Source organism: Sus scrofa, chromosome 8 (genome assembly GCF_000003025.6).
Source record: "Sus scrofa isolate TJ Tabasco breed Duroc chromosome 8, Sscrofa11.1, whole genome shotgun sequence".
NCBI lineage: Eukaryota > Metazoa > Chordata > Mammalia > Artiodactyla > Suidae > Sus > Sus scrofa.
The window spans coordinates 30,156,165-30,181,613 of NC_010450.4; the positions used below are offsets into that span (position 1 = coordinate 30,156,165).

Here is a 25,449-nt window from a genome sequence, read left to right on the forward strand (position 1 = left end):
TGGGGACTCAGTGGGTTAAGAACTTGACATAATCTCTGCAAAGATGCAGGTTCAATCCATGGCCTCACTAGCGGGTTAAGGATCTGGGGTTGCCTCACGCTGCGGTGTAGGTCACAGACGTGGCTTGGATCCAGTGTTGCTGTGGCTATGGTGTAGATCAGCAGCTGTAGCTCGGATTGGACCCCTAGCCTGGGAACCTCCATATGCCACAGGTGCGGCTGTTAAAAAAAAAAGTGACAGTGGAAAGAGACAGGGTCAAGTTCAAAGTTTTGCTAAAACTCATAAAGAAAGAAGATCATTCATGTCCTTTCACAGAATGGACGCTAATTATGTCTTTCCTGACAAATTGGTTTTCAGAGAAAATCTGGCACTTAAAGTTTTTCCCATGGATATTTCAAATTTTCTTAAGTGATTTTTGACATCTCCAGGCAAAAAAACATGCTAGGTAGCAATCTCTTTTCTAAGATATTTCCTCTGGGTTAGCAATTGCCAGCACACTCAAGGAATCCAGGCTGATAGCTCCGCTCTTGTCCTAAAACATCAGCCACAGAGAGTTCCCGTTGTGGCTCAGCGGTAACAAACTCGACTAGTATCCTCGAGAATGCAGGTTCAATCCCTAGCCTTGCTCAGTGGGTTAAGGATCCTATACCTGTGGTATAGGTCACAGGCGTGGCTTGGATCTGGTGTTTCTGTGGCTATGGTGTGGACTGGCAGCAGCTGCAGCTCCGATTTGACTCCTCGCCTGGGGACCTCCATATGCTGTGTGTGCGGCCCTAAGAAGAAAAAAGGATATAAAAAAAGAAATAAAAATTTTAAAAAATAATATAAAACACCAACCACAGTAACAAAATAACAACAGGGCAAATAAAGCTAAGAAATGCAAGCTGTCTCCCGATGAACTTGTGTTTGGCCTAATCCCACATGGTGTCCTGTCATAAACTGGACAAGTTCTTGCTGGAATCAGCTTTTTTACCCCAGTGAGCAAAGCAACGTCCCTAAACTCAGATCCTCGAGATTCTTTTTGCCTTGTAATATGCTGTCTCTCTCCGTTTCCTCCTACCCTCTCACAATTCGTTTAAGAGGGGAGATGTGTCTATAAATATATTTCTGTGACTGAAAGAACAAACCTTCCCCTCCCTCCCTCCCTCTCACTCACCATCTCTGCCCTCAGACCCGTAACTGGAGGTGAGAGTGATCTTTGATTACCAGTTCAGTTCCTGGCTCTCTGGCGTCGAGACAGCTCCCTACCCTAGACCTACCTCCTGACTATATTCGATCTGTAATTGCAGAAAGAAAGACATTTTTTTTGGTCTCATTTAAAGATAAAACCCCTGGGGTGTGGGGTCTCCCCATCCTGCAGCCTAGACTGTACCTTAAAACACACAATTATAGAAAAGGACACCTGCCTTCCTGCCCCTCAGCCCTGGTCTCCACATCAGAAAGCTAGATCGGGGAGAGGCAGGAGCAGGAAGTGCATATTTCAGGAATACCATGCCCTCGCCACCAGGTCTACACCAAGGCTGAGGTGTAAGTCCAGCCTATGATGTGGGGAAAAGCGATGGGTTTAGATGGAATTGGAGATTGAAATTTTTCTTTTTTTTTTTTTTTTTGGCTTTTTAGGGCCGCACCCACGGCCTATGGACGTTCCCAGGCTAGGGGTTGAATCAGAGCTGCAGCTGCTGACCTGCACCACAGCCACAGCAAGGTGGGATCTGAGCCGCTCTGGACCTACACCACAGCTCACGGCAACTCTGGATCCTTAATCCACTGAGTAAGGCCAGGAATCGAACTTGCATCCTCATGGATACTAGTCGGGTTCTTAACCCACTAAGCCACAACGGGAACTCTGAGACTGAAAATGTTAAACTAGATTTCACTGTTCATACTTCAAAAGTACTGAAGAGGTCTGAAATCTGCTCACACTATCGCTAAGGGGCGAAAAGGGGAGAATTTGAGAATCCAGTTGATGGTATGACTGGAGAAAAACAAAACGACTTCCTATGTAGACTTGACTCTCTTATGATTCCTTGTAAACTATATTTTAAAGACCCAGACAGTCTCTGTGGCTTTAGGTCTCTTTCACTGCCTATAATTTATTCTCAATCTTTTCTAATCAAACCAATCTCCAGACATCCAAACTAAAATTGACTTCCTCCTTTCCCAGTGTTTTTGTGTTCTCGTGTGTGTGTGTGTGTGTGTGTGTGTGTGTGCTCATTAAAACTCATTTTCTCCCCCATTTATATTCCTAGTCTTCCAGTCAATGTCTCTTAACCCTGCTCTCACATCCTCCCATCCCACTTTCATTGCCCATCTCCCCCTTTTTTGGACTTCCAGAACTTAAGAACTGTGGGAAATACATTTCTGTTGTTAAGCCACCCAGCCTGCAGTACGTTGCCATGGCAACGCTAGCAGACCCATATACGGCTCTTCTCAGTGCTGGTCAAGAGGCAGGCAACCCCGCTCCCCATTCTCCATCCCCATCCTCAATCCCTCCCCATCCTCCCCCCACCTTGACAGCAGGTCAGGACAAGGAGCTCGACTTTTGTTCTAACTGCAAAGGGGGGGGGGGGGTCCTTGGAAGGTTTTAAGCAGGGGAATGGCGTAAAATAATTTATACTTTAAAAGCAGTCACTCTGATTGCTGTTTGGGGAAGGTGTGAGGCAATTGTCAAAGCAGGGAGGCTGGCGACGTTATTTGTTGCAGTCCTACAGGTGAGAGATATCGGCAACTTAAGCAGGATGGCAGATGCTCTGCTCCAGGCTATAGAGCAGAACAAAACACTCTCTCTGATGGACTGCAACTCAGCTGGGGGTGGCACTAGAAAAAAAGGAGAGCGAAGAATGTGACAGAAGCTGCATGGGTCCAAGACACTTTGGTGTCCTTGAAATAAATGCCCCCTTTCTTGAGTGGTTCTCTGCTACTTGCAACCGGAAGAATTCAACCAAGGAAACATGGGATTCCTGGAGATAGAGCATCTTTATTTAAAGGAGAAATCTACTTCTTATGATAGAGCTTTCTTTCATCTGAAGTGTGTGTGCTTTCATACATGACAAAAATATGTTTTGTTTAATTCTATTTTTAAATGTCAAAATTACATTTTCACTGTTAACAATATTTTAAAATATTTGATCATTTAGAATGTGTGATGAATTCCCACTGTGGCTTAGCAGGTTAAGGACCCGACACAGTCTCTTGTGAGGATGTGGATTTGATCCCTGGCCTTGCTCAGTGGGTTAAGGATCTGGCATTGCCCCAAGCTGTGGTGTAGGTTGCAGATGTGGTTTAGATCTGGCATTGCCGTGGCTGTGGTGAAGGCTGGCAATTACAGCGCCTATTTAACCCCTAGCCTGGGAACTTCCATATGGCACAGGTGCAACAATTAAAAAAAAAAAAGTGTGTAACATAATTTGTTGTTTGCTATTTTGGGTTTGTTTACTGCTTTGGGGATTTTTTGGTTTAGGAAACAGTCCAACAGAGGCCAAGGAAAATTTATCATTTGGGAGAGGGTTTGTGGAAGAAATTAAGTGCTCTCCTGAAGCGTAAGGAGCCAAACGCAAACAGAGGATGGCTCTAACACAATTTTTTTTTTGCTTAAAAATTTTTTTATTGTTATTTCCCCAATACAATTTTTTTCTACTGTACAGCATGGTGACCCAGTTACACATACATGTATACATTCTTTTTCCTCCTCTAACACAATTTCAGTAAGGCTTATATCTTTCTAACTACTAACTATAAAACTAGTTTATTGAATGAATGAAGTCCAGAAGGAGAGGGCTTTTTCTCTTTCAAGCTTTGTTGAACTTCTCTCTATAAGAATCTATTCAGGTTCTATCCCGAATCCTGGGAAGATCCCATAGATTTCAGTGACAAGTCTCATTTTAGTAACTGCACCTCTGTTTCAGGCATTGAAATGTCCAGGCCAACCCAATTTAACATCAGTCTCACTCCGAATTCCAAATTCTACTTGGCCAGAGCTCAGGCCTCTCTTGCAGGGAAGCATCATGGCCAGTATTTTATTCTTCCTCCATCTTCTCTGCCTTCTCTATATTCTGGCTGTCCCCAGGCCACTGCACATGAAGAGAAGATTAAAGAAAAAGGAGCAGATCTCCTTGCGGTTAACTACTGGATAAGGCAGGCAGGCCATCACACCTCTGCCTCTGATTTTGGCTGAGTCCAGATGTTGGCTCTTTCACAAGATGCATCCGTGGGCCATTCAGAGGCCTCTGGTGGATCCACATTGCATGGCTCTTTGTGGCACATTCTCTGGCTAACTTCTTGTAGCCAACCCCACCCAACCACCATCGTGTACCTCTTCTGCCCACCCCCTGGCCTCTTATACTACCTTTTGCACAACAGGCTGCCCTGTTAGCTGAGGTCCTATCATGACAACATAAGCTCAGCTACCCTCCCTGTGGTCAACATGGCCCATGATGGACAGGAAATTCACCCACATTTGCCATGCCGAGTCATAATGGAAAGTCAGGCTGCCATCCCTGCTTCCTTTCTCACCTCACCCTGCCATGTGGGGGGCTGCCCAAGCAAATTCCTCACCTTCTGAATTCTCCAGGTGGGAAGCACTCATCCAGTCATTCAACAAACATTTATCAAGCACCTAGATTTGCAAAGCATTTTTACCAATCTCTGTGTTCCTTCGGACTCTAGGGAATACTCATCCAGCTCTTCTAAGAGCTCTCCACACCCCATCTGCTATCCTGGACCTGTGCACTACAGTTACCCTGCAAGCTTTCAGGCTGGGAGTAGGATGCCAGGCTACTCTTCTACCAAGCTTAGAGCCACCTCATTTACCTCTGGAAGAAATCCAAAGCAATCTCCACAAAGGTCTAGAACATCTCTACTTAATGACCCTCTATCACTCTTTTGAAGATGGGTAATAAGAGGTGACAGTTCCTAGCCCCTTTCTGCTGTTTTTCAGTAAGTCCAGCCCGTGTCTAATATCTTAGTTTAAAATGTGGTGGGGAGTTCCCGTTGTGGCTTAGCGCATTAAGAACCTGCCTAGTGTCCATGAGGACGCAGGTTTGATCCCTGGTCTCACTCAGTAGGTTAAAGAATCCAGTGTTGCCGTGAACTGCGGCATAGGCTGTCAGCTCCAGCTCCGATTCAACCCTAGCCTGGGAATTTCCATATGCTGCAAGTGTGGCCCTAAAGAACAAAAAACAAACAAACAAAAAAAAACAGCAACAACAAAAAAAGGGGAGGAGGGTGGTATTTACTGCCTTTTGTCAGTTTTGAGGCATTCACCAAAATTCTAAAACAACCAGAAAACTCCTATTCGATAACCAGCTACAAATAAATTTGGCTGTGACTTTCCTTGGCAAGCAGGTAAATCATGTTGACCACAACAGCCAACAACAAAGGCTGTTTTTCTCTTCACATATATAAACTACCATGCCATGCATCGCCACTGGTTAACTGCATATTCATGTACCAAGGTCAAATATTTCATAAATGATTACTCAGATGTGAAGAAATAGTGTCTTTATTTTCCATCTCTGGCCTAATTTTTCCCCCATGCCCCCAAGTAGAGCAGGATGACAGAGCCAACCCAGAGGCCACCAAGGATGCAGTTCTGAGGTTAACTCCTTCCTTGCTGCCATGAAGTCTCATAAACTCCTGCTCACACAAAATCTACTGGGGAAAGGAGAGGAGAGATGAAAAGTCCTTGAATGATGGAGCATTTACTCACAAGAGACTGTTTCAATTTGAAACAGAATGGTTAAACCAGAAGAGACTGAGCTCCCTGTAATCAGCAAGTTTGAGCACCATCTCAGTCCCCAGCCTGGTCCGTAGTTCAACTGAAGCAGTTTTCATTAAGTCTTTCCTGAATGTATGGAGGTTATGGAGGTATCGTCCAGATAATAACTTAAAACTACAGTGTTCCTCAGAATCCAAGTGAATGATGAGTTCTTAAGTTGGATTTTTGACTTTTTTTTAAGTTTTCACATCATCCTCTTCAGCGACTAGTTTTAATTTAATATTGAAAGCAGCTCTAATATTAGCCCAAAAAAGTCCATGTTTGCTCTTCTCCTTGGGCCATTCCAAATAAGTTCGCTGTGCCATGAGAGCTTTGAGTTTGTGATACTTGCCAGGAATGCTGTTCTGTGGAATGGGATCCAGCAAGATCAGGATTAAGTTATCAGACCCTTCATGGAAGAGGTTGTGGTGGGCAAAGTAGAGTTCATAGTGGCACCACTCGCTCTGGACAAAGTTGGGAGACAAAACAAAGATGGACTTGTAGCTTTTCTCAATGCAGTTTATGATATTTTCCATGATGCTCTTGCCAGGAACAAAGTTTCTCTCATGGAGACAAATCTTTATACCTTCTTTTTCTAGACAAGGTACCAGTTCATTTTTTACCCAGGCAGAATCGTGTTCACTATATGAAATGAAGGCATGGAACTGGAGAGTTCTTTGGAGTTCTTCTAAGGGTACATTCCTAGCCCTGCGCCGAGTCTGGGTCCACTGACACAGCATCCTGAGATACCAGGGCAGATCAAAGTAGACACAGAGGCCGGTCATGGTAAGAGCCAATGCCAGCCCAGTGACTCCGATGGTGACAATCAGCAGAGCTGTGTTGCAGGATAATTCAGATACACGGAAGTCCTTGAGCAGAGTCCCCTTATAACTTTCTGGATACTCACACTCGTAAGAATCAGGCCAACTCTCTACCACGTCACTCGATACTTGACCTAGACTTTGGATGAAGTCTCTTAGCTCACATGTACATTGGAATGGATTGTTCCCTGCTTTGAGGGACCTAATCTTCTGGCAGCTCTGGAAGAAGTCAGCTGATGGGTTGGAAATTGAATTATAGTCAATGGTCAGAATGGAAAGGCTGCTAAAGGAACCACATCCAGGCAGGTGAGCTAAAGAATTGGAAGCAACATTGAGTTCTTGCAGAGCTTCCAGATGGGCGACATCCTTAGGGATGCTCCTTATTCTGTTACTGTGAAGATCAAGAACCTTGATCCTGGGAGGTAAACATCTGAAAACAGAGTCAGTGAGTATATTTGAAGATAAATTTAACACCACTATACTCCCAACCCAAGTGCAATTTTCACCATGTCTATCATACTCCAAAGAATTCGAGCTAACATCCAGTATTTCCAAAGATAGCATATCCTTAGTCATGAGGCTTATTTTGAAAAGGTCTTCTAATTTATTCTTTTGTAAGATGAGTGTCTCTAATCTAGCTAAAGTTTTGCAATTTTGAAAAACACTATCTGTAAAAACATTCTGGGTAAAGTTCAAAAAGTTAAATGTGCTTGGTACCTGAGGACAAAGCATGTGTATAAAATGTGTGTCTGCTATGGTTAACATCCTGATATTCATATCGGAAAACACTCTGTATAATGCTGTCTGTGAAAAAATAAAAACTCTCTTTGTAATATGTTCTATTTTCACTCCTTTCAATGTTGTTTCATAATAAATAAAATCTTCTTCATCAATGCTTTCAACTATTGTTAAATTGTAAATACTGAGATATTCTACAGGTTTGGGCCAAAGGAATTGAAAAATTCCAACCAAACATTTCCAAGTTGTTTCCACATGGTTGAGCGTAAAATTTAGTAAGGTTGGCCCTTGAGTGAGTTCCAATAAAAATGTAATGAAAACCTGACAGTTGTCATCACTCAGTTTAATATTAGCCAGTTGTAAACACCCTACACTCTTAACCGATATGTTTACTTGGACAGAGAAGAAGCTATTTGGATGAAAGACCAGGTGAAGTTTCTTTGTGTTCAGAATTTGAAGACTTTCTTTCTCATTTTCTTTCATGTAATAACGTTCCAAATCCAGAAGGATGCAACTTAGATGCAAGTGAGCAATTGGTAGTAGATCTAATTGCTGTAACTTTGTAGCACTTAATCCCAAGAAATTCAGTTGTGTCAAGTTGCCAAACTCCTTACATATGGGCAGGGCTTCAAAGTCATTGAATGAGAGGTCCAAATGCTTGAGGCTGGTGATGGGATGGCACAAGATTGTCTGCAACTGATTGTGAGATAAATCCAAATATTCCAAATCCTGATTGAACTTGAAAACACTGATATCAAGGCACTGCATCCTATTCTGGGAAAGTCTCAAAACCGTCAGCTGCGAGAGAAAGCTGATGTCAGAGAGGTGAAGCTCAGTTATGAAGTTTTGAGACACATCTAAGACTTTGGTTTGGGGTGGCAGGTCTTTTGGAACACGAGTAAGGCCTATTTTTGACTTGTCTACCACAAATTCACTTTCTTCAGAGAACTGGATTAGGGTTCCCCATACTAAGGTCATGACATACACAGAATGAAGGCTTATGACAGTAGGTTCTTTGTCTTTGCTCATGATGTTGAAGTTACCATCCCCCAGAGGGTTGCTGCTGTTCTTCAGAACATCTTGCTAGGCATCCAAATTCTAGAAATATATGTTACGATATATAAAGATTGGATGGAAAACAAAGATGTATAAAGATTGGATGACTGTTCTGAAACATCTCCTTAGTAAACACAAAATCTCAATGAGTTCTTTATTCACTATCAGAATCATTTCTGTCCCCATAATTTAATGTTATTTTTTTCCAATTATACAAGTGGCTGGTGCCAGAAAGGCAATACAGACCTTGTTAGCAAAGAACTGTGGTTGTGTGTTGCTAACCTGCTTGGCGGCTCTCTGGGGGATCACTCAAGGGGCTTGCCTTTGTTTCATCCAACTCAGAACTTTCTCAGAGCTGGAGCAGCCTCCTGGGCAGTGTTTCAAAAGCCTTTAAAGGCAGGTATACCAGCCATGGTCACTTGGAGCAAGGGGTAACAGATGGGGCAGGCAGCAGACACACCAAAGAGCCAGAGAAGGAAGAGGCTGGGAAAGGAGGTACATTAGAGAAAAAAAGGTTTTGGAAAGCTCCATGTATACCAGACAATCTAGAAGGCCACACACATGCCCAGGGCTCGACGCATGCAGAGAAGACCTGAGAAAATCCTAAACTTTCACTCTGCTTGACTTTTAGGCTCTGTGCAAGCAGAAAATAAAGGCTAAGGCAGAGTTGTAAATGGCCTGGATAAGCACTGAGGAAGTGCTTCCACACCGGTCTGCAAAGAGCAGGTGGTTTTTGTTTTGTTTTGTTTTTTTCCTCTAGGTGTTTAAGGAAATCCCTGTCAAATCACTAGCTGACCACTAAGCCAATGGAACAGAGAATCCAATGGCCACTTCTAAGAAGGAATACAGTCTTTACAAATATAATTTAGCAACATCACTAAACAACCACACCCCATAGCAAGCAGTGACAACAAACCCTGGGAGAGGGTAGAATCTGAGTTATCCCATTCTAATGTTTTCAGAGTTACCACCTTATAATATTCAAAACATTTGCTTTAAGCAAAAGAATGATGAGGCAGGCAAAGAAATAAGAAAGGAAGGAAGGAAAGAAGGAAGAAAGGGAAAAAATGAAGGTCTAGCTCAAAATGGCTTATAGGCTTAAATGTAAAATACAAAACTATAAAACTTCTAGAAAATAGTATAAGAGAAAATCTAGGTGACCTTGAATTTGACAGTGACTCTTTAGATGCAACATCAAAAGCACACTCTGTAAAAGAAAAAAGTTAAATTGAACTTCATTAAAATTATTTTCTGCTTTACAAAAGACAAAGTTAAGAAAATGAAAAGATGAGTCACAGACTGGGAGAAAATAGTTGCAAAAAACACATATCTGATAAAGAATTTGTACGCCAAATACATGAAGAACTCAACAAGAAAATAACACAGTTTTAAAATGGGCAAAAAAAATCTGAAAAGATATTTCACCAAAGATATATCAATAGCAAATAAAGACATGTAAAGATACTTGATATGGTCATATGTCATAAGGGAACTGCAAATTAAAACAAGATAAAAAAAAAAAACAACAACAAGATATCACTATATATCTATTAGAATGGTTAAAATCCTGAAACAACATCAAATGTTGATGAGGATATGGAGCACCAGGGACTTGCACTCATTGCTTGTGGGAATTCAGAATGATACAGACAATCATTTTGAAGATGGTCTCATGGTTTCTTACAAAGCTAAACACAATCTTACCCTATGATCTAGCAATCACACTCCTAGGCATTAACCCAAATGAACTGAAAAACTATGTCCACGCAAAAACCTGCATGTGAATATTTATAGCAGCTTTATTCATGACTACCCAAAACTGAAAGCGACAAGATGTCCTTCAATAGGTGAAAGATAAACAAACTCTGGCACATCTATACAATGGAATATTATTCAACAACAAGGAGGAAGGAGCTACCAAGCCACAAAAAGTCATGGAGGAACCAAAATGCAGATTGCTAAGTGAAAGAAGCCAATCTGAAAAGGCTCCCGACTGTGATTGCTACTCTATGACATTCCGGAAAAGGCAAAACTAAAAAGACAATAAAAAGGTCAGTGGTTTCCAAGGGTTGGGGGAGGGAGGGATGAATAAGCAGAGCACAGAGGATTTTTAGGGCAGTGAAACTATTTCATAGGATATTGTAGTGATGGATATATAACCTTACATATTTGTCAAAACCCACAGAACTGTACAACCCAAAGATTTAATCCTAATGTATAGACTTCAGTTAATAAACATGGGAGTTCCTGTTGTGGCACAGCAGAAAAAAATCCGACTAGGAACCATGAGGTTGCGGGTTCAATTCCTGACCTCACTCAGTGGCTTAAGGATCTGGTGTTGCCGTGAGCTGTGGTGTAGGTCACAGATGCAGCTTGGATCCTGTGTTGCTGTGGCTGTGGTGTAGGCCAGCAGATGTAGCTCCTATTTGACCCCTAGCCTGGGGACCTCCATACGCCACAGGTGCGGCCCTGAAAAGCAAAAATCAATATTGGTTCATCAATCATAATAAATGTTCCATACTAAAGCAAAATGTTGTAACAGGGGAAATTATGTGCAGTGGAGATGGGGTATATGAGAACTCTCATGTATTTCCTCAGTTTTTCTGTAAACATAAAACTGCTCTAAAAAATAAAGTTCATTAATTTTTAAAAAGAAGGAGAGAAGTCTGAATGATCCCTGAGGAAGCACAGGTACTGACTTACTAGACAAAGACTTTTTTTAAAAAGATTTTATTTCTTTTGACTATACTAAGAATGGAAACATAGTCTTATTATTTTTGGTCTTTCATCTTTTTAGGGCTGCACCCATGGTATATGGAGGTTCCCAGGCTAGGGGTCTAATTGGAGCTGTAGCTGCTGGCCTACATCACAGCCAAAGCCATGCCAGATCCGAGCTGTTGTCTGTGACCTACACCACAGCTCATGGCAATGCCAGATCCTAAACCCACTGAGTGAGGCCAGGGATTGAACCCGCAACCACGTGGTTCCTAGTTGGATTCGTTTCCACTGTGCCACGACAGGAACTCCTAGACAAAGACTTTAAATCAACTGTCTTGAAAGTTAATTACATGACTGTGGTCTCCTTTTGGTGGACTTAGAGAATACTTTCTGCTCTTTCAAAAGGCAGTGTTTTATCCCTGGCTGGTATAAGATTTTGATGAAATGTTGTACAAAAGGGAAGGCAAGGAGTTATTGCTAGAAACTACAAGACATTTTCAAGAGTCTACACCAGTATTCAATTTGGCAGGACACTTAGCCATCTGCTGCAACCAATGACTCTTCATTGGTGAAGGGTTAACAAATCCACTTCTCTCCTTCTCCATGGACTAATTTGATCTAACTCTTTTTCTGAAAACCTGATACATGGAGAATGTCAGCTGTATTATCAGAAAACATTATTTATGATAAAAATGACCATTGAATTGTAAATAGTATTCGGAAAGTTCTGTGTTTGAACTATTTAAACCAAGTAGAGAACCTGAGCTCTGTTTCCACCCCTGAGTCCTTCTTGGTAAACTTGGACCAAGTGTGGTCTATTAGGACTTATGGATCTGAATGTGGTGATGAGCCTGAGAAGTCCTCCAGGTGGGCATTGCAGAGCGTGCCAGCAGTGGGCTAGACTTTCAGATCCTCAACTCAGTTTGGCCAAAACAACATGAGAGGAAAAGGAAGGGGAGGAAGGTGGTTGACAGGTATGAAGGCCAGGTTGGTAGGTCCATCTGCCTGTAGCTTGATGGCTAAATCTCTATGGCATATACAGGGAATAAATCGTTTTGTGAGGGGAGATGAGGATAGGAATGAGGCCAAGTTTGTGTTAAAGGAAGAACTGCTTATACTCTTTACTTGCATGAACTGGATCTCACTAAAACCAGCTATAGCTGGGCTGGCAGAAATGATATTACCATTCATTGAGCCATTCTATAAGATACAATTAATACAGGTCAAACTGGGCACTGATGACTAGCTGAGGAGTCATGCAGCCCACAGACCCCATGCTTGTTACAAAGAGGTGAAAAAAAACTGTGCAAAAGGTCAAGCAAGAAGCCAGTCCTAGAAACTCAGACATACACTCATGCGTCTATACCACGTCGCTCTGGTCTGCACCAAAAACATCTATGAGCCCCAACAGGGCACAAAAGCTGGCAAGGACAGACAAGTATCCACAGCCACCTTACTCCACAGCAGCATCCTGAGAGCAGCAGTGCCAGCTGTGATGGCTACAGGGCATCCTCCTGCACCTACACCCGAGTGCCCACAACCATACCTGCCTGGGACCACCTATAGGTAGAGGTTAGAAGGGCTCTCACAGAATGGTGAGGGGCAGTTGAGATAACATACATACCCCACTCTTTCCAGTTACAGGAAATTTTTTTAGTCACAGGATCTCATTTTTGATTCAGTTCCCATAAAAATGGATATGTGTTTTTCCAACTCAGAACAAAAGCAAGAGATTCAGAGGGGCAGGATTTGGCACTTGATGATCTAAAGTCATCAACTTCATACAGTTGACACACTGATAAAACAGAAGTTAGAGAAAAATGCAAAAGCACACTGAAGAAATCAGAAAGCCTGCCAGGATAAATCTGTCGAATGTAAGAGAGAAAAATTTCCCCAGAGCCTAGTCTCACTGTACTATAACACATTACAGACACTGCCTCTCATGACAATGGTGCTGAGTGAATGAGAAAAGATTTCTTGGCTGAGGGGTGGAGGCAGGTGTACAAGCCCACAGAACCAATATTGCAACTAGGACAAAGGTCTAGAGCTGTGAGACTCACTCAACCCTGTTCAGGATCTGATCTGCAAAAAAAAAAAAAGCATCCAGGAGCCCTGATGGGACAAGAGCAGGCAACAGCATTTTTTTTAAACAGCTTATTATTTTTTTAACAGTATTTCTTAAGTAGGACCCTGTGTAACAAGAAAAATTGAGAACAGATTTTGACTATTTGCTGTCATTCAGTTTTATTAACAAAGGGATCCACTGTTCATCACTTGAGGGCAGATTGGAAATGGCAAAATAGTTAAGAGATGAGTAGGGTTTCAATTAGTCGCTCTTCAGAAGAGTAAAAACTCTTCTGGGCTGGGGAAATTTCATGACAAAATGGCATATAGTAGTTAAAAGTCCCTTCCTGCTCCTCCAATACAGAATTTTCCAACTGCCCACCAAAACACCCATGAACACACAGAAACTCTCAAAAACTTACTTTACCATTGAAAATAAAGGAGGATAGAAAATTAACAGCAGGATCCCAAAGCATCGACACTCAGAAAGACGTATCTAGAGCTATAGGAAGGAAAACCTATCCTACTCAAGCTTCGTTTTCAGGAAAATAGACACCTTCCGAAAAGTAGGAAGGAATTTTGTCCCTCTCATTGTTTGTCTCTGACTCAAATACTAAGGATGAGTAATGACCAGGTAATTAAGTAACATTTCTTTCACCACAATGCTACTGATGGGAGGGGGTCCGAATACTAAGTTCTCCTTCTACAGACCATCACCCTCCAGCTATCCAAGATTTCTACCCCTAGTCAGTGATGGACTAAAATAAGAAGTGAGCAAGAAGCATTCTCACCACTCCAATTCAACATAGTACTGAGAGTCCTAGCCAGAGCAACTAGGCAAGAAAAGGAAATAAAAGGCATCCAAATTGGAAAGGAAATGGTAAAATTATCTCTGTTTGCAGATGATATGATTTTATATAGAGAGAATCCTAAATATTTCACCAAAAAAACCCACACCACCTATTAGAATAAACAAATTCAGTAAGTTGCAGGATATAAAACAAACATACAAAATCAGTTGTGCTTCTATGCACTAACAACAAAGTATATGAAAAATAAAGAAAACGATCCCATTTACGAATGCATCGAAAAGACTAAAATACCTATGAATGAATTTAACCAAGGAGGTTAAAGACCTGTACCTTGAAAACTATAAGGCACTGATGAAAGAACTTGGAAAAGACACAAATATATGCAATGTCCATGGATCAGAAGACTTAACATTGTTAAAATATCCATACTACCCAAAGCCATCTGTAGATTCAGTGCATTTCCTATCAAATTCCAATGGCATTTTCCACAGAAATGAAAAAAAAATTCCTACAATTCATATGGAATCACAAAAGTCCCTGAACACCCAAAACAATCTGAAAGAGAACAAAACTGGAGCATTATACTTCCTGATTTCAAACTGTATTACAAAGCTATAGTAATCAAAAAATATGGTATTGGCATAATATGATACACATGCCAGTGGAACAAAATCAAGAGCCAAAACATAAGCTATACGTATATGGTCAATAATTGACAAGAGAGTCAAGAATACTCAACAGGTAAAGGATTGTCTCACCAAAAAATGGTGTTGGGAAGAATGGATATGCACATGTAAAAGAATAGAATTGGACCCCTATCTTGTTGGGAGACATGTTTCTACAATCTTTTCTTAGCCTCTTTGCTACTATCTTCTATGCTGAAAACTCCATCTTGTCCTGCTTTACTTTACCCCATATTCCTGCTTGAAAAACAGTCCCAGTGCTGGTAAATAACTTTAAGAACAAAGACCAAAAGGCATAAGTTATTCATATGGTCAGCTGAATGAGGACATAATGCATTGGTCTAGGCATGCTGGACCTGTGCAGATAGGCACGCCCATTTGCACAGCATGCTATGTCCTGTTAAAATAAGAGAGAGAGGAATCTCATGGTCCCAGGGAGTTTATGAGTGGTCGTTAGCAGAATATGCATTGGCAAGGAGAATGAGGTGCAAACCTAGGCACCCAGGTTAAGCATGCCATAAGCTTAACCGCAGATTAAGCTTATGGCAGATAAACATGCCATCTGAGGAAGCACAATGCTGATTCTCTAGATGCCATGCATAGACAGCTAATGCCAGGCTTCCTCAGTGCTAATGACTGTTAAATACCTAAAGGTCAGAATAAAAGCTTAACCAGCTACCAGCTATGTGACTTTTAAAATAATAAAAGAACTTTTAAAATAATAAAAGAACTATATCCTGCACCTACAACCCCCTCCTCACTTGATGTAATCCTAAAGAGCACAATAAAAGCAGTAAGGGGAGTTCCTGTCGTGGCGCAGTGGTTAACGAATCTGACTAGGAACCATGAGGTTGCGGGTTCGGTCCCTGCCCTTGGTCAGTGGGTTAACGATCCGGCGTTGCTGTGACCTGTGGTGTAGGTTGCAGACACGGCTTGGATCCAGCGTTGCTGTGGCTCTGGCATAGGCCAGCAGCTACAGCTCCGATTCGACCCCTAGCCTGGGAAACTCTATATGCCGCGGGAGTGGCCCAAGAAATAGCAAAAAGACAAAAAAAAAAAAAAAAAAGCAGTAAGGTTTCCTTCGACCCCTAGCCTGGGAACCTCCATATGCCACGGGAAGTGGCCCTAGAAAAGGCAAAAAGACAAAAAAAAAAAAAAAAAAAAAAGCAGTATGGTTTCTTGAGGCAGCGCTCTTGAAGCAGCCCTTAGGTCTCTTGGTCCCTGATACCTCGAGTCCCCAGGTTCCTACCTTTAATTAAGATAAATGTCTCTGTGTCTTGTTTTATGTTAACTTTTTCTTAAGTCTCACAGCATCTGTTCTTCAGCTGGCACCTGCTGAGCTGGTCTCGGCACTATCTTATCCCACTCACTAAAAATTTATGCTAAATGGATTAAAGACTTAACTATAAGAACTGAATCATAAAACTCCTAGAGAAAAAAAAAAAAAAAGTAAAAAAGTTCCCCAGTCTTAGAAATGATTTTTTTGAATCTGATACCAAAAACATAAGTAATAAATAGAAAAATAAATAAGTGGGGCTACATCAAGCTAAAAATCTTCTGCACAGCAACAGAAATAATCAACAAAATGAAAACTCAACCTACAGAATAAGAGAAAATATTTATAAACCATTTTATCTGGCAAGGGGTTAATATTCAAAATAATAAGGAACTCATACAACTCTGTAGCTAAAACAAATTTAAAAAATAATTTTATTTAAAAAATGGACAGAAGACCTAAATAGATACTTTTCCAAAGAAAACAGATAGACATCCAACAGGTATATGAAAAGATGCTCAACATCACTAAACATCAGAGAAATACAAATCAAAGTCATAGCGAGATATCACCTTACATCTGTTAGAATGGCTATTATCAAAAAGACAGATAATCTGTTGTGGCTCAGTGGATTACAAACCTGACTAGTATCCTTGAGGATGCAGGTTCAATCCCTGGCCTCACTCAGTGGGTTAAGGATTCAGCATTGCTATAAGCTGTGGTGTAGGTCACAGATGTGGCTGGGATTCTCTGTTTCTTTGGCTGTGGTGTAGCTCAGCAGCTGCAGCTCCAATTCAATCCCTAGCCTGAGAATTTCATATGCCATGGGTGCAGCCCTAAGAAACAAAACAAAACTTCCAGATGTAAGACAAACAGGCTCTGGGGATCTACTGTGCAGCCTGGTGCTGTTGGGGAGATGGCTCGGATCGTCAGCGTCGGAAAATAAGACACATGAACATGGGGAGATCTCGACAAGGCTCTTTACTTCTGCAGAAGGGCGCGGGTACTCAAAAAGCGCACGCACAGAAAAGACATTATCCCTAACGCAGGTGATGTACCTGTCCCCTTCCCATTGGTCACGTCAGGGCGACATTCTTCCCGGTTGGCTAATTTGAAACAAACTGTTACTGGGAGAAGAGGGAAGAGGAGGGGCTGCAAAATGGAGTAATGGGAGATTTCCTTTGATAGAAAAGATATTATGTTACTTTCCACAGTGCCTATAGTTAACCATACTGTATAATATACTTGAAAGTTGTTAAGAGAGTAGATCATAAGTATTACCCCCCCACCCACACTAAAAGGAAATTATGTCAAGTGATGGATATGGGTAACTAACCTTATCGTGGTAATGTCTTTGCAATACATATGTGTGTTAAATCGTCACGTTGTAGACCTTAAACCTGCACAATGTTATATGCCAATTATATCTCAATAAAACTGAAAAATACAAAGAACTGGGCAAGAGGTAGGGAGGGACTTGAGGCGGCACATTGCATTCTGAGTGGTGTAAGCCATGCAACAGTATTTGTAAATGGTAAGAACACTAGCAAGTACATTCATCAGAAATTGCAGTTTGTATATATCATACTCCATTAGGTCAAAGTGTTAGAGGGTTGAGCAATGAGACTAAGAGAAACTACTATTTTATACTCATAGTATAAAGTCATCTGTTAAAACAAATAGCCTACAATGAACATATAACATAGAGGAACACTTAGGCAATAAATAACATTGCGTCAAATTTACAAGGTAATCATGCTGAAAATACAAGGATACATTGACAGTGAATGTAGGAGAAAATGTCCCGATAAAAAGGTAGAAAGGAGAGATCCCGGCCACGGTGACTAAGCAAAGTCCAGCCAACTGCCCCTAACCACCCTCCCCACACATCTGCTTCTGTGAACTTGTTTCCGCACCTACTCCCTCGCCTGACCTCACTCCGGTCCGACCAGCCAAGCACGGACCCGGAAGAGGTAGCCCATAAAAACCTTGTGAAACCCTTCTTCGGGGCTCAGACTCCGGAGAGCCATCTCCTCTGAGCCCGCCGGCAAAATAAACCTGAAGTCTCCAACTCTCTGAGTACTCGCTGGGTTTCTCGCCCCGTAAAAGAGCTGATCCACTGCAGCCACAGAGCTGCTGGAGCTGGGACACGACAGCCACAGGGCTGTCGCCAGAGCTGATACGCTGTGACGCAGAGCTGCTGAGCAGCTGCCATAACATGAAAGTATTCAATGTATTTCTCTGGGTCATAGATCAAGAAGCAAAAAATAAACATTCATGGAATATTTACTAAAATTGATTGTTTCTTAGGTAAATAAATGTTTAAATAAACACCCCAAAGCAGAAATTGTTAAAGGAATACTTCTATTTCTATTTCTTTTCTTTTTTTTTTTTTAGGGCCACACCCACAACACCTGGAGGAATAGCTCCCCCAAACCCCTATAGGGCAATAGAGAAGGGCGGCTCTTCTTCCCCCTCCCAATAACCCTGGGAGCTATCTGCTTTCCTGTAATAAAAACTTGCTTGCTTGCTGCCTGTGTGTTCATTGAGTTCATTCTTCAACTACTGTGAACAAGAACCTGGACTCCAGTACCATCTTTATGGCACCAGTGGCAATGCCAGATCCTCAACCCACTCACTGAGCCAAGCCAGGGATCAAACCTGAGTCCTCACAGATAATAGTTGGATTCATTACCACTGAGCCAAAATGAGTATTCGCAAAATAAAACTTTTAAAATTACCTTTAAAATTTTTTCTAAATATATTCCGGATCAAAAAAAAAAAAAAATCACATTTTCAGGAGTTCCCATTGTAGCTCAGTAGGTAAAGAACATGACATAGTATCTGTGAGGACTCAGGCTTGATCCCTGACCTCGCTCATTGGGTTAAGGATCCAGCATTGCTGCAAGCTGTGGTGTAGGATCTGGTGTTTCCACAGCTGTGACAAAAGCTGCCAGCTGTGGCTCCAGTTCGACCCCTGGCCTGGGAATTTCAATATGCTGCAGGTGTGGCTATGAAAGAGAAAAAAAAAATCACATTTTAAAATACAAATATTAAAAATTATGAGTCAGCAGGGTGATATGCTCATGCTCCATCCTCCTCCTCTTGCTCTAAATCCCCAAAATGATGAAACACACACACACACTGAAAAGCAGGAAGCTAAGCCTTTAGGGGAACTGAAACCAAGAGAAGTCTCTGCAATCCACAAGCAGATTTGGACTATGATAAACAGAATACTAGCCTCCCAGAGATGTCTACTTCCTAATCCCAGAATTTGTAAAATGCTGTAACATGGAAAAAGGGAATTAAAGTTGCAGATGGTATTAAGGTTGCTAATCAGCTGACCTTAAAATTATTCAGGTTGGTCTAATGTAATCACAAGTGTCCCTAAAAGTGGAAGATGAAGACAGAAGAGGTCAGAGTGATGAGATTCGAGAAAGACTTAACCTTCCTTGAAGAAGATGGCCATGAGCCAAGGAATGTAGGTGGCCTCTTAAAGCTCAAAAAGTAAGTAAGCAGATTCTCCTCAAGAGCCTCCAGAAGCAATGCAGCCTGGCCAACACCTTGACTTAAACCCAGCAAGACCTATGCTGGACTAGTAGCCTACAGAACTGCAAGATGATAAAGCATGTTTGCGGTTGGTTTGTTTTTTGTTGGGAGTGGGGGGGCATGCCCACAGCATGTGGAAGTTCCTGGGTCAGGGATCAAATTCACGCCACAACAGGGACCCCAGCCGCTGCAATGACAATGCCAGATCCTTAAGCCACTGCGCAACAAGAGAACTCCTAAAACGTGTTTTTTAAGCCACTAAGTTCATGGTAATTGGCAACAGCAGCAATGCAAAATTAATACAGATTAATTTGGTCCATGCTTCCAACAAGTTGGCTGTTGGAAAATAGATCAACAAGCAGTTTGACATGGAGCCTCAACCATAATTTGGGCTGTGTGACCAAGAAACATGAAGTTTCTACAAAGCAAAGACTGTGATAGAAAGGAACCAAACTCAAGATATGAAAGGCATTAACATCCAAGGAGACAGACATAAAAGAGCAGCATAGGCATTTATAATAGACAGCTATCCTAGGAGAGGTAAGATTCTAAAAAAGAATGGAGTAAGAATCATGAAAATTTAAAATATAATAGTTGAAATGGAAAACTCTTTGGATGAGCTGAATTGCAGAATCAATTCTCCTGTGAGAATCAATTCTCCTGTGAGAATTAGTGAGATGGAAGACCAAAAAGAGGAATTTCCCCAAAATACAGTCCAAGAGGTCAAAAGAGATGAAATATATGAAAGAAATGCTAAAAGACATGAAAGAAATGCTAAAAGACGTGGAAGACGGACCCACTATGTGAATTACTAATGAACAGAACTATCCTCTGAAAAAAGAAACTGACTCCAAAAAAATTAAAAATAGGAATCAAGAAGGAATACTTTGCAAAGAAAGTAGAAAATTTATTGTAAAGTCCCAAAAAGGATTGATGACAAAAAGTTTAATAACAATCTGGAATTTAAATTGCCAGTGATCACAAGGGAGCTAGTGAATAGGGGAGGGAGAGGGAGAGAGTGGGCTAAAAGCATGTTAAGATCCTGGTTGAGAAGAAGCAATAGATAACAACTCAAGATTCTGTTACAAAAATATGTTTAAGTGTGTATATTACAAAACTAAGAGCAAGTATTATAAAATACAAATGAAGAGATTAAATTCCATTTATTTGGTCTTGGGGAGATGCTCAGATTGAAGAAATCGAAATCAATCTAGCTCAGTGCTGAAGGAATAATACTCAATGATTAATTTGATGTTTCTGGGATTGAAAGAATGGGTTATTATCAGCAGATATATGACAATAACACAGAAATAGAAAAAGGAGAAAAAAAAGATGAGCACCTCCATGGACATTAAAAATTTACTTGACAAAAATCAGCATTCATCTTTGACTAAAAACATGTTAAAGTACACATTTAAAAAGTACTTTAAAAACTTGATAAAGAATATGTCAAGTATCCAACTTAAACCAATATCCCACCCTCAAAGCATTTCCATTAAAATCAACCTCAAGGATGCTCACTATTATTTAACACTAGGTTCTAGAGGTTCTAGCCATTGTAATTAAGGGGGCAAATAAGAGACAGAAATATTAGAAGGGAGGAAATAAAATTAGCATTATTTTTAGATTATATGATTGTCAAAGTGAAAAATCCAGGAGAAGTGACTGAAAAACAGTTATAACCAGTGAAAGAGTAAATAGCGGGACCAGTACAAAATAAGTTATTTTTAAAAAAGAAATCAGCTTGTCCAAAAATAGGTTGTCAAATAAATTATAGTATCTCCATATAATTAAATATTTCTGTGTGACCTTTATAAATAATGAAAATCTAATTCCATGGAAAATTGATCACTATATGTGACAAAAAGTAGTTTACAAAATGTATAGCAGTTAATACATACACATGCATGTGGAAAAATTAGTAAGATACATACCAGGATATTAACAGTAATTAACTTTACATGGTAAAACTATAAAGAGGTTTTATTTTCCTCTTAGCTGTTACCTGTGCTTTTCAAATTTTCAACATTTAATATTAAGTAGATCTATAAACCAACAATGGAAAAAATAAAAATCATTTTAAAAAAACATTTTGTACACCTTAAACAAATATATGTCTATATTTCAATAAAACTGGAAAAATACATAAAAGAAAATAAAACTTATTCCTAAATAATCTCAAAAAAATAAAAAAAAAATAAAATTAAGTAGAGCACATTATTTGCTCAGAAAATTTACCTCCCCAAATCAACAGTCAATAATATGAATGCCAATCTCAAAAAATAAAAATAAAAAAATGCATATTAAAGCAACACAGGATATAACATCTAAGTGAAACTTCTGATATTGGATTGGATCTTAATTTAGACAGACCTGCTATAAAAGTTATTTGAATAACGCGGTGAGAAAGGATTTTAAGATGGACCAGGTATTAGACTCTATTAGGAAATAATGTTAATTTTTGATAATGTTATTTGGCTATAGGAAAATGCACTTTTTTTAGAGATATAGAATTAAAGCATTTAGAAATGAAATGTCAGAATGCCTATAATTTCAGATATTTAAGCATAAAAAGATAAAGTGAATCAAATGGGAATGGTTTCTTAAATATTTTTTAAAGGTATGATTATTTTCACCTACCAATTTGGGAAAATCCAAAAATATAATACCCAGTGTTGATAGGTGGAACTAAAATGACTCATTTACTGCCAGCAGGAATGAAAAATTAGTACCACCTTTCTGAAGGGCAATTTTTTCACATTTGTAAATTCCTTAAAAATATGCTTACCCTTATTTTAGGAATTCCACCTATCGGAATTTTCTTATTAAGGAATACACATAAAAATATTACTATGAGGATGCTGCTCATAAAATGACGAAATACTGGAAAAAAATGATAAGGACTAGTGTTTAATCAGTTATGGTACACCCATACCATGATGTAGCATGCAGTCTCAACTATTGCCTTTTTAAAAAATAATGTTATATGAATAATGGAATATAAGATTGTTTCCATAAAATTTTAAAAATGAAAAATAAGTAAATTAAGTGTCACCACCCCACCAAAAAAAATAAATCATGTGTATGGTAGGACTCTAATTTTGTAAAATATGATTAAAACCTGACATACACACAATGCCTAGGGGGAAAAAAGAATAGGGGGAAATATATAAAATGCAACTAGTGGTTATCTCTGGATCTCTAAATCACTGACGAATGTAATTTCCTTCCTCATACTTTTGTATATTTCCAAAATCTGTAACTTCTTAACATCGTTTATAAGTTGAAAGGCTTGTCTTAAAATACAGCTAATGTAAAATATTTTATTTTATTATTTATTTATTTGTTTGTTTTTTTATGGCCACACCCACGGCATATGGAAGTTCCCAGGCTAGGGCTCAAACTGGACCTGCAGCTGCCACCCTACACCACGGCCACAGCAACGGCCAGATCTGAGCCACGTCTGTGACCTACACCACAGTTAATGGCAATGCCGGATCCTTAACCCACTGAGCGAGGCCAGGGATGGAACTTGTGTCCTTATGGATGCTAGTCGGGTTCGCTACTGCTGAGCCATGACAGGAACTCCTAAAAATACTTTATATTTAAAGAAATGCACTTATGTTATTTGTATAAAGAGAGAGAGAACGTCTTTCACGTGGTACTAGGTAATTGACATCCCTGAGAGCGAACCCACTCAGTGGTTTCTGGACGGTGTGTGTGTTCAGGGTACTGAAACTTAGCACTAGGTGGGAAAGTTGTTCAGCCTCCCTTCTATCACCCTGCCTCCAAAACATTAATATTCCTCCCCAGTCATTTATACCCTCAGGCGCTTCCTAGTGTTTACATTTAAGCCCGGAGCTTCTCTACTTAAGCAATGAAGTCCTACTTGCACAGCGCAGGGAACTCTTACCCAGCGTCTTGCAACAGAACATGATTGAAGATGATAGGAGAAAAAAAATCTATACATATATGTATGACTGGGTCACTCTGCTGTACAGCAGAAATGGACACAACATTGTAAATCAACTATGCTTTAATGTCTTTGTAAAGGAGAGAAAGAAGGGAAATGAGAGCGGAAGATTAGAGAGTTCACTTTTTTTAAAAAAAAGGAAGTGAAAAAAGATAAAAGGTAAAAGGTGTTTTGTTTTTCCTTTAATGCATCAAATGAAAGGGCGGTGAGGGGGGAGACAGAGGAGGCTCTATATCAAGGGGGGAAAAAGGATGATGGATAGAATCTATGAAAATTGAAACCCTGAAAAAGGAAAAACCGAAAAAACACCGTGCAATTCCTGAGCAAATCAACAAATATGCTAGAGAAATACTGCTTTATTTGTTAGAGTTTAGGTGAGAAAGTTGAGTAAGGCAAGTCCTGGGCCAGTTCTGCCACTTCCTCCGTTAATAAATGTTTATTCAGGGTGTAGTATGTGACAGCACTGAAGTGGACCTTAGCTAGGGACCTAAATATCAATAGCATCGGCATAATTCCTGCTTTCAAAAGCTTGTAAATTAGTGACAGACACAAATAAACAATTATAGAACCATGTGACAGGGAGGATCAAACACTCGTATCTACTATAAAAATACATAACATTTGATAGGTGCCATATTAGCGCCACAAACTAAACGTTACTAAAAACAAGGAACTAGGAAAAAGTGAAAAGAGAAAATGTAAGAGACAAAAACAGAGGAAAGAAAAAGCATTTTAGTTATTTTCCTTAACTATGACAAGAGCTCGTTATTTTGATATCTTTCAATATAGCCGTATCTTTATCGTTCTTGTATTATTTAAAGGACATTTGCAACATTCAAAAGCAAAACTAAAAAACCTGAAAGTCATTTTGCAAAAACTTCAAAGAAACGTTACCTATTTCCTGCACAATCGTTAGCATTTTCTTGATTATTTGAAGTAATGATTCCAGAATTTGAAAAAGCCACAAAAACCTTTTCACTTACCAAGATTTCTTTCTCAGAAGAGGAAATAACTTTTCCTCGGAGGAGAAGAAAATGCAAGTCCTTACTTTAAGTAAAGCAATACCATAGAAACTGTTTTGTGCCATCTGTCGGACATTACTAGAATTACTCCTGCCTACAAATTGCCCCTTCGAAGGTCACGTGTGAAGCAGGTTTTACTGGGCTACAGACTAAAACAGTAATCAAATTTTTAAATTCATATGAACATGCAGCTTATGACAAAGTGTGAAGAAAAATGTTTTTCTAAGATAATATACATCTGTAAGAGTTTTGCAGGCTGACTTAAATTATCACCATAATGGAAAGTTATTCAATTTTGCCTTGTTTCTATTATCACCATATTTAATATTTCCAAAATAATTGAAAATACTATTATCAAGAAATTTTGGAGCATTATTTTAGATACTTCACAATAAAATACTCTTACGTTCGAGAACTGGGTTTTTTATTGTTGTTGATTTTATAATCAACTTTCAGGGATAGTTCAGGAAATTGCATCCTATTTCTCCAAGTTCTGACCAACATTTTGGCATTTTTAGATGTTTTCATTCTCAATTCTAGAATAATAAATAACCCTGAGATCCTACGAGCCTAATTAAAAATCAATTTTTTGGGGGGGTGTGTCTTTTTGCCTTTTCTAGGGCCGCTCTCGCGGCATATGGAGAGTCCCAGGCTAGGGGTCGAATCGGAGCTGTAACCACCGGCCAGAGCCAGAGCCACAGCAAGGCGGGATCCGAGTCATGTCTGCGACCTACACCACAGCTCATGGCAACACCGGATCGTTAACCCACTGAGCAAAGCCAGGGATCGAACCCACAACCTCATGGTTTCTTGTCGGATTCGCTTCAGCTGCACCACGAGGGGAGCTCCTAAAAATCAATTTTTAAAGGTCATTTGGAATAATTTTAGAACAATATCAAGTTTAATGACACAAAAAGAGAATGTCTGGTTAACCAGACACATCCGGCCAGGATACCCTATTTCCAAGACTTTTCTTTAATTG

At 40.1% G+C, this 25,449-nt stretch overlaps 1 protein-coding gene across 1 annotated transcript; it reads right to left on the bottom strand.

Annotated features, from left to right (window-relative positions):
- TLR6 (toll like receptor 6) lies at positions 3,580-24,486 on the bottom strand. Its single transcript, NM_213760.2, has 2 exons — positions 24,429-24,486; positions 3,580-8,412 (listed from the first exon to the last, which is right to left on the bottom strand). The coding sequence occupies exon 2, from the start codon at positions 8,341-8,343 to the stop codon at positions 5,953-5,955; it is 2,391 nt and encodes a 796-aa protein (NP_998925.2). The 5' UTR covers positions 8,344-8,412; positions 24,429-24,486; the 3' UTR covers positions 3,580-5,952.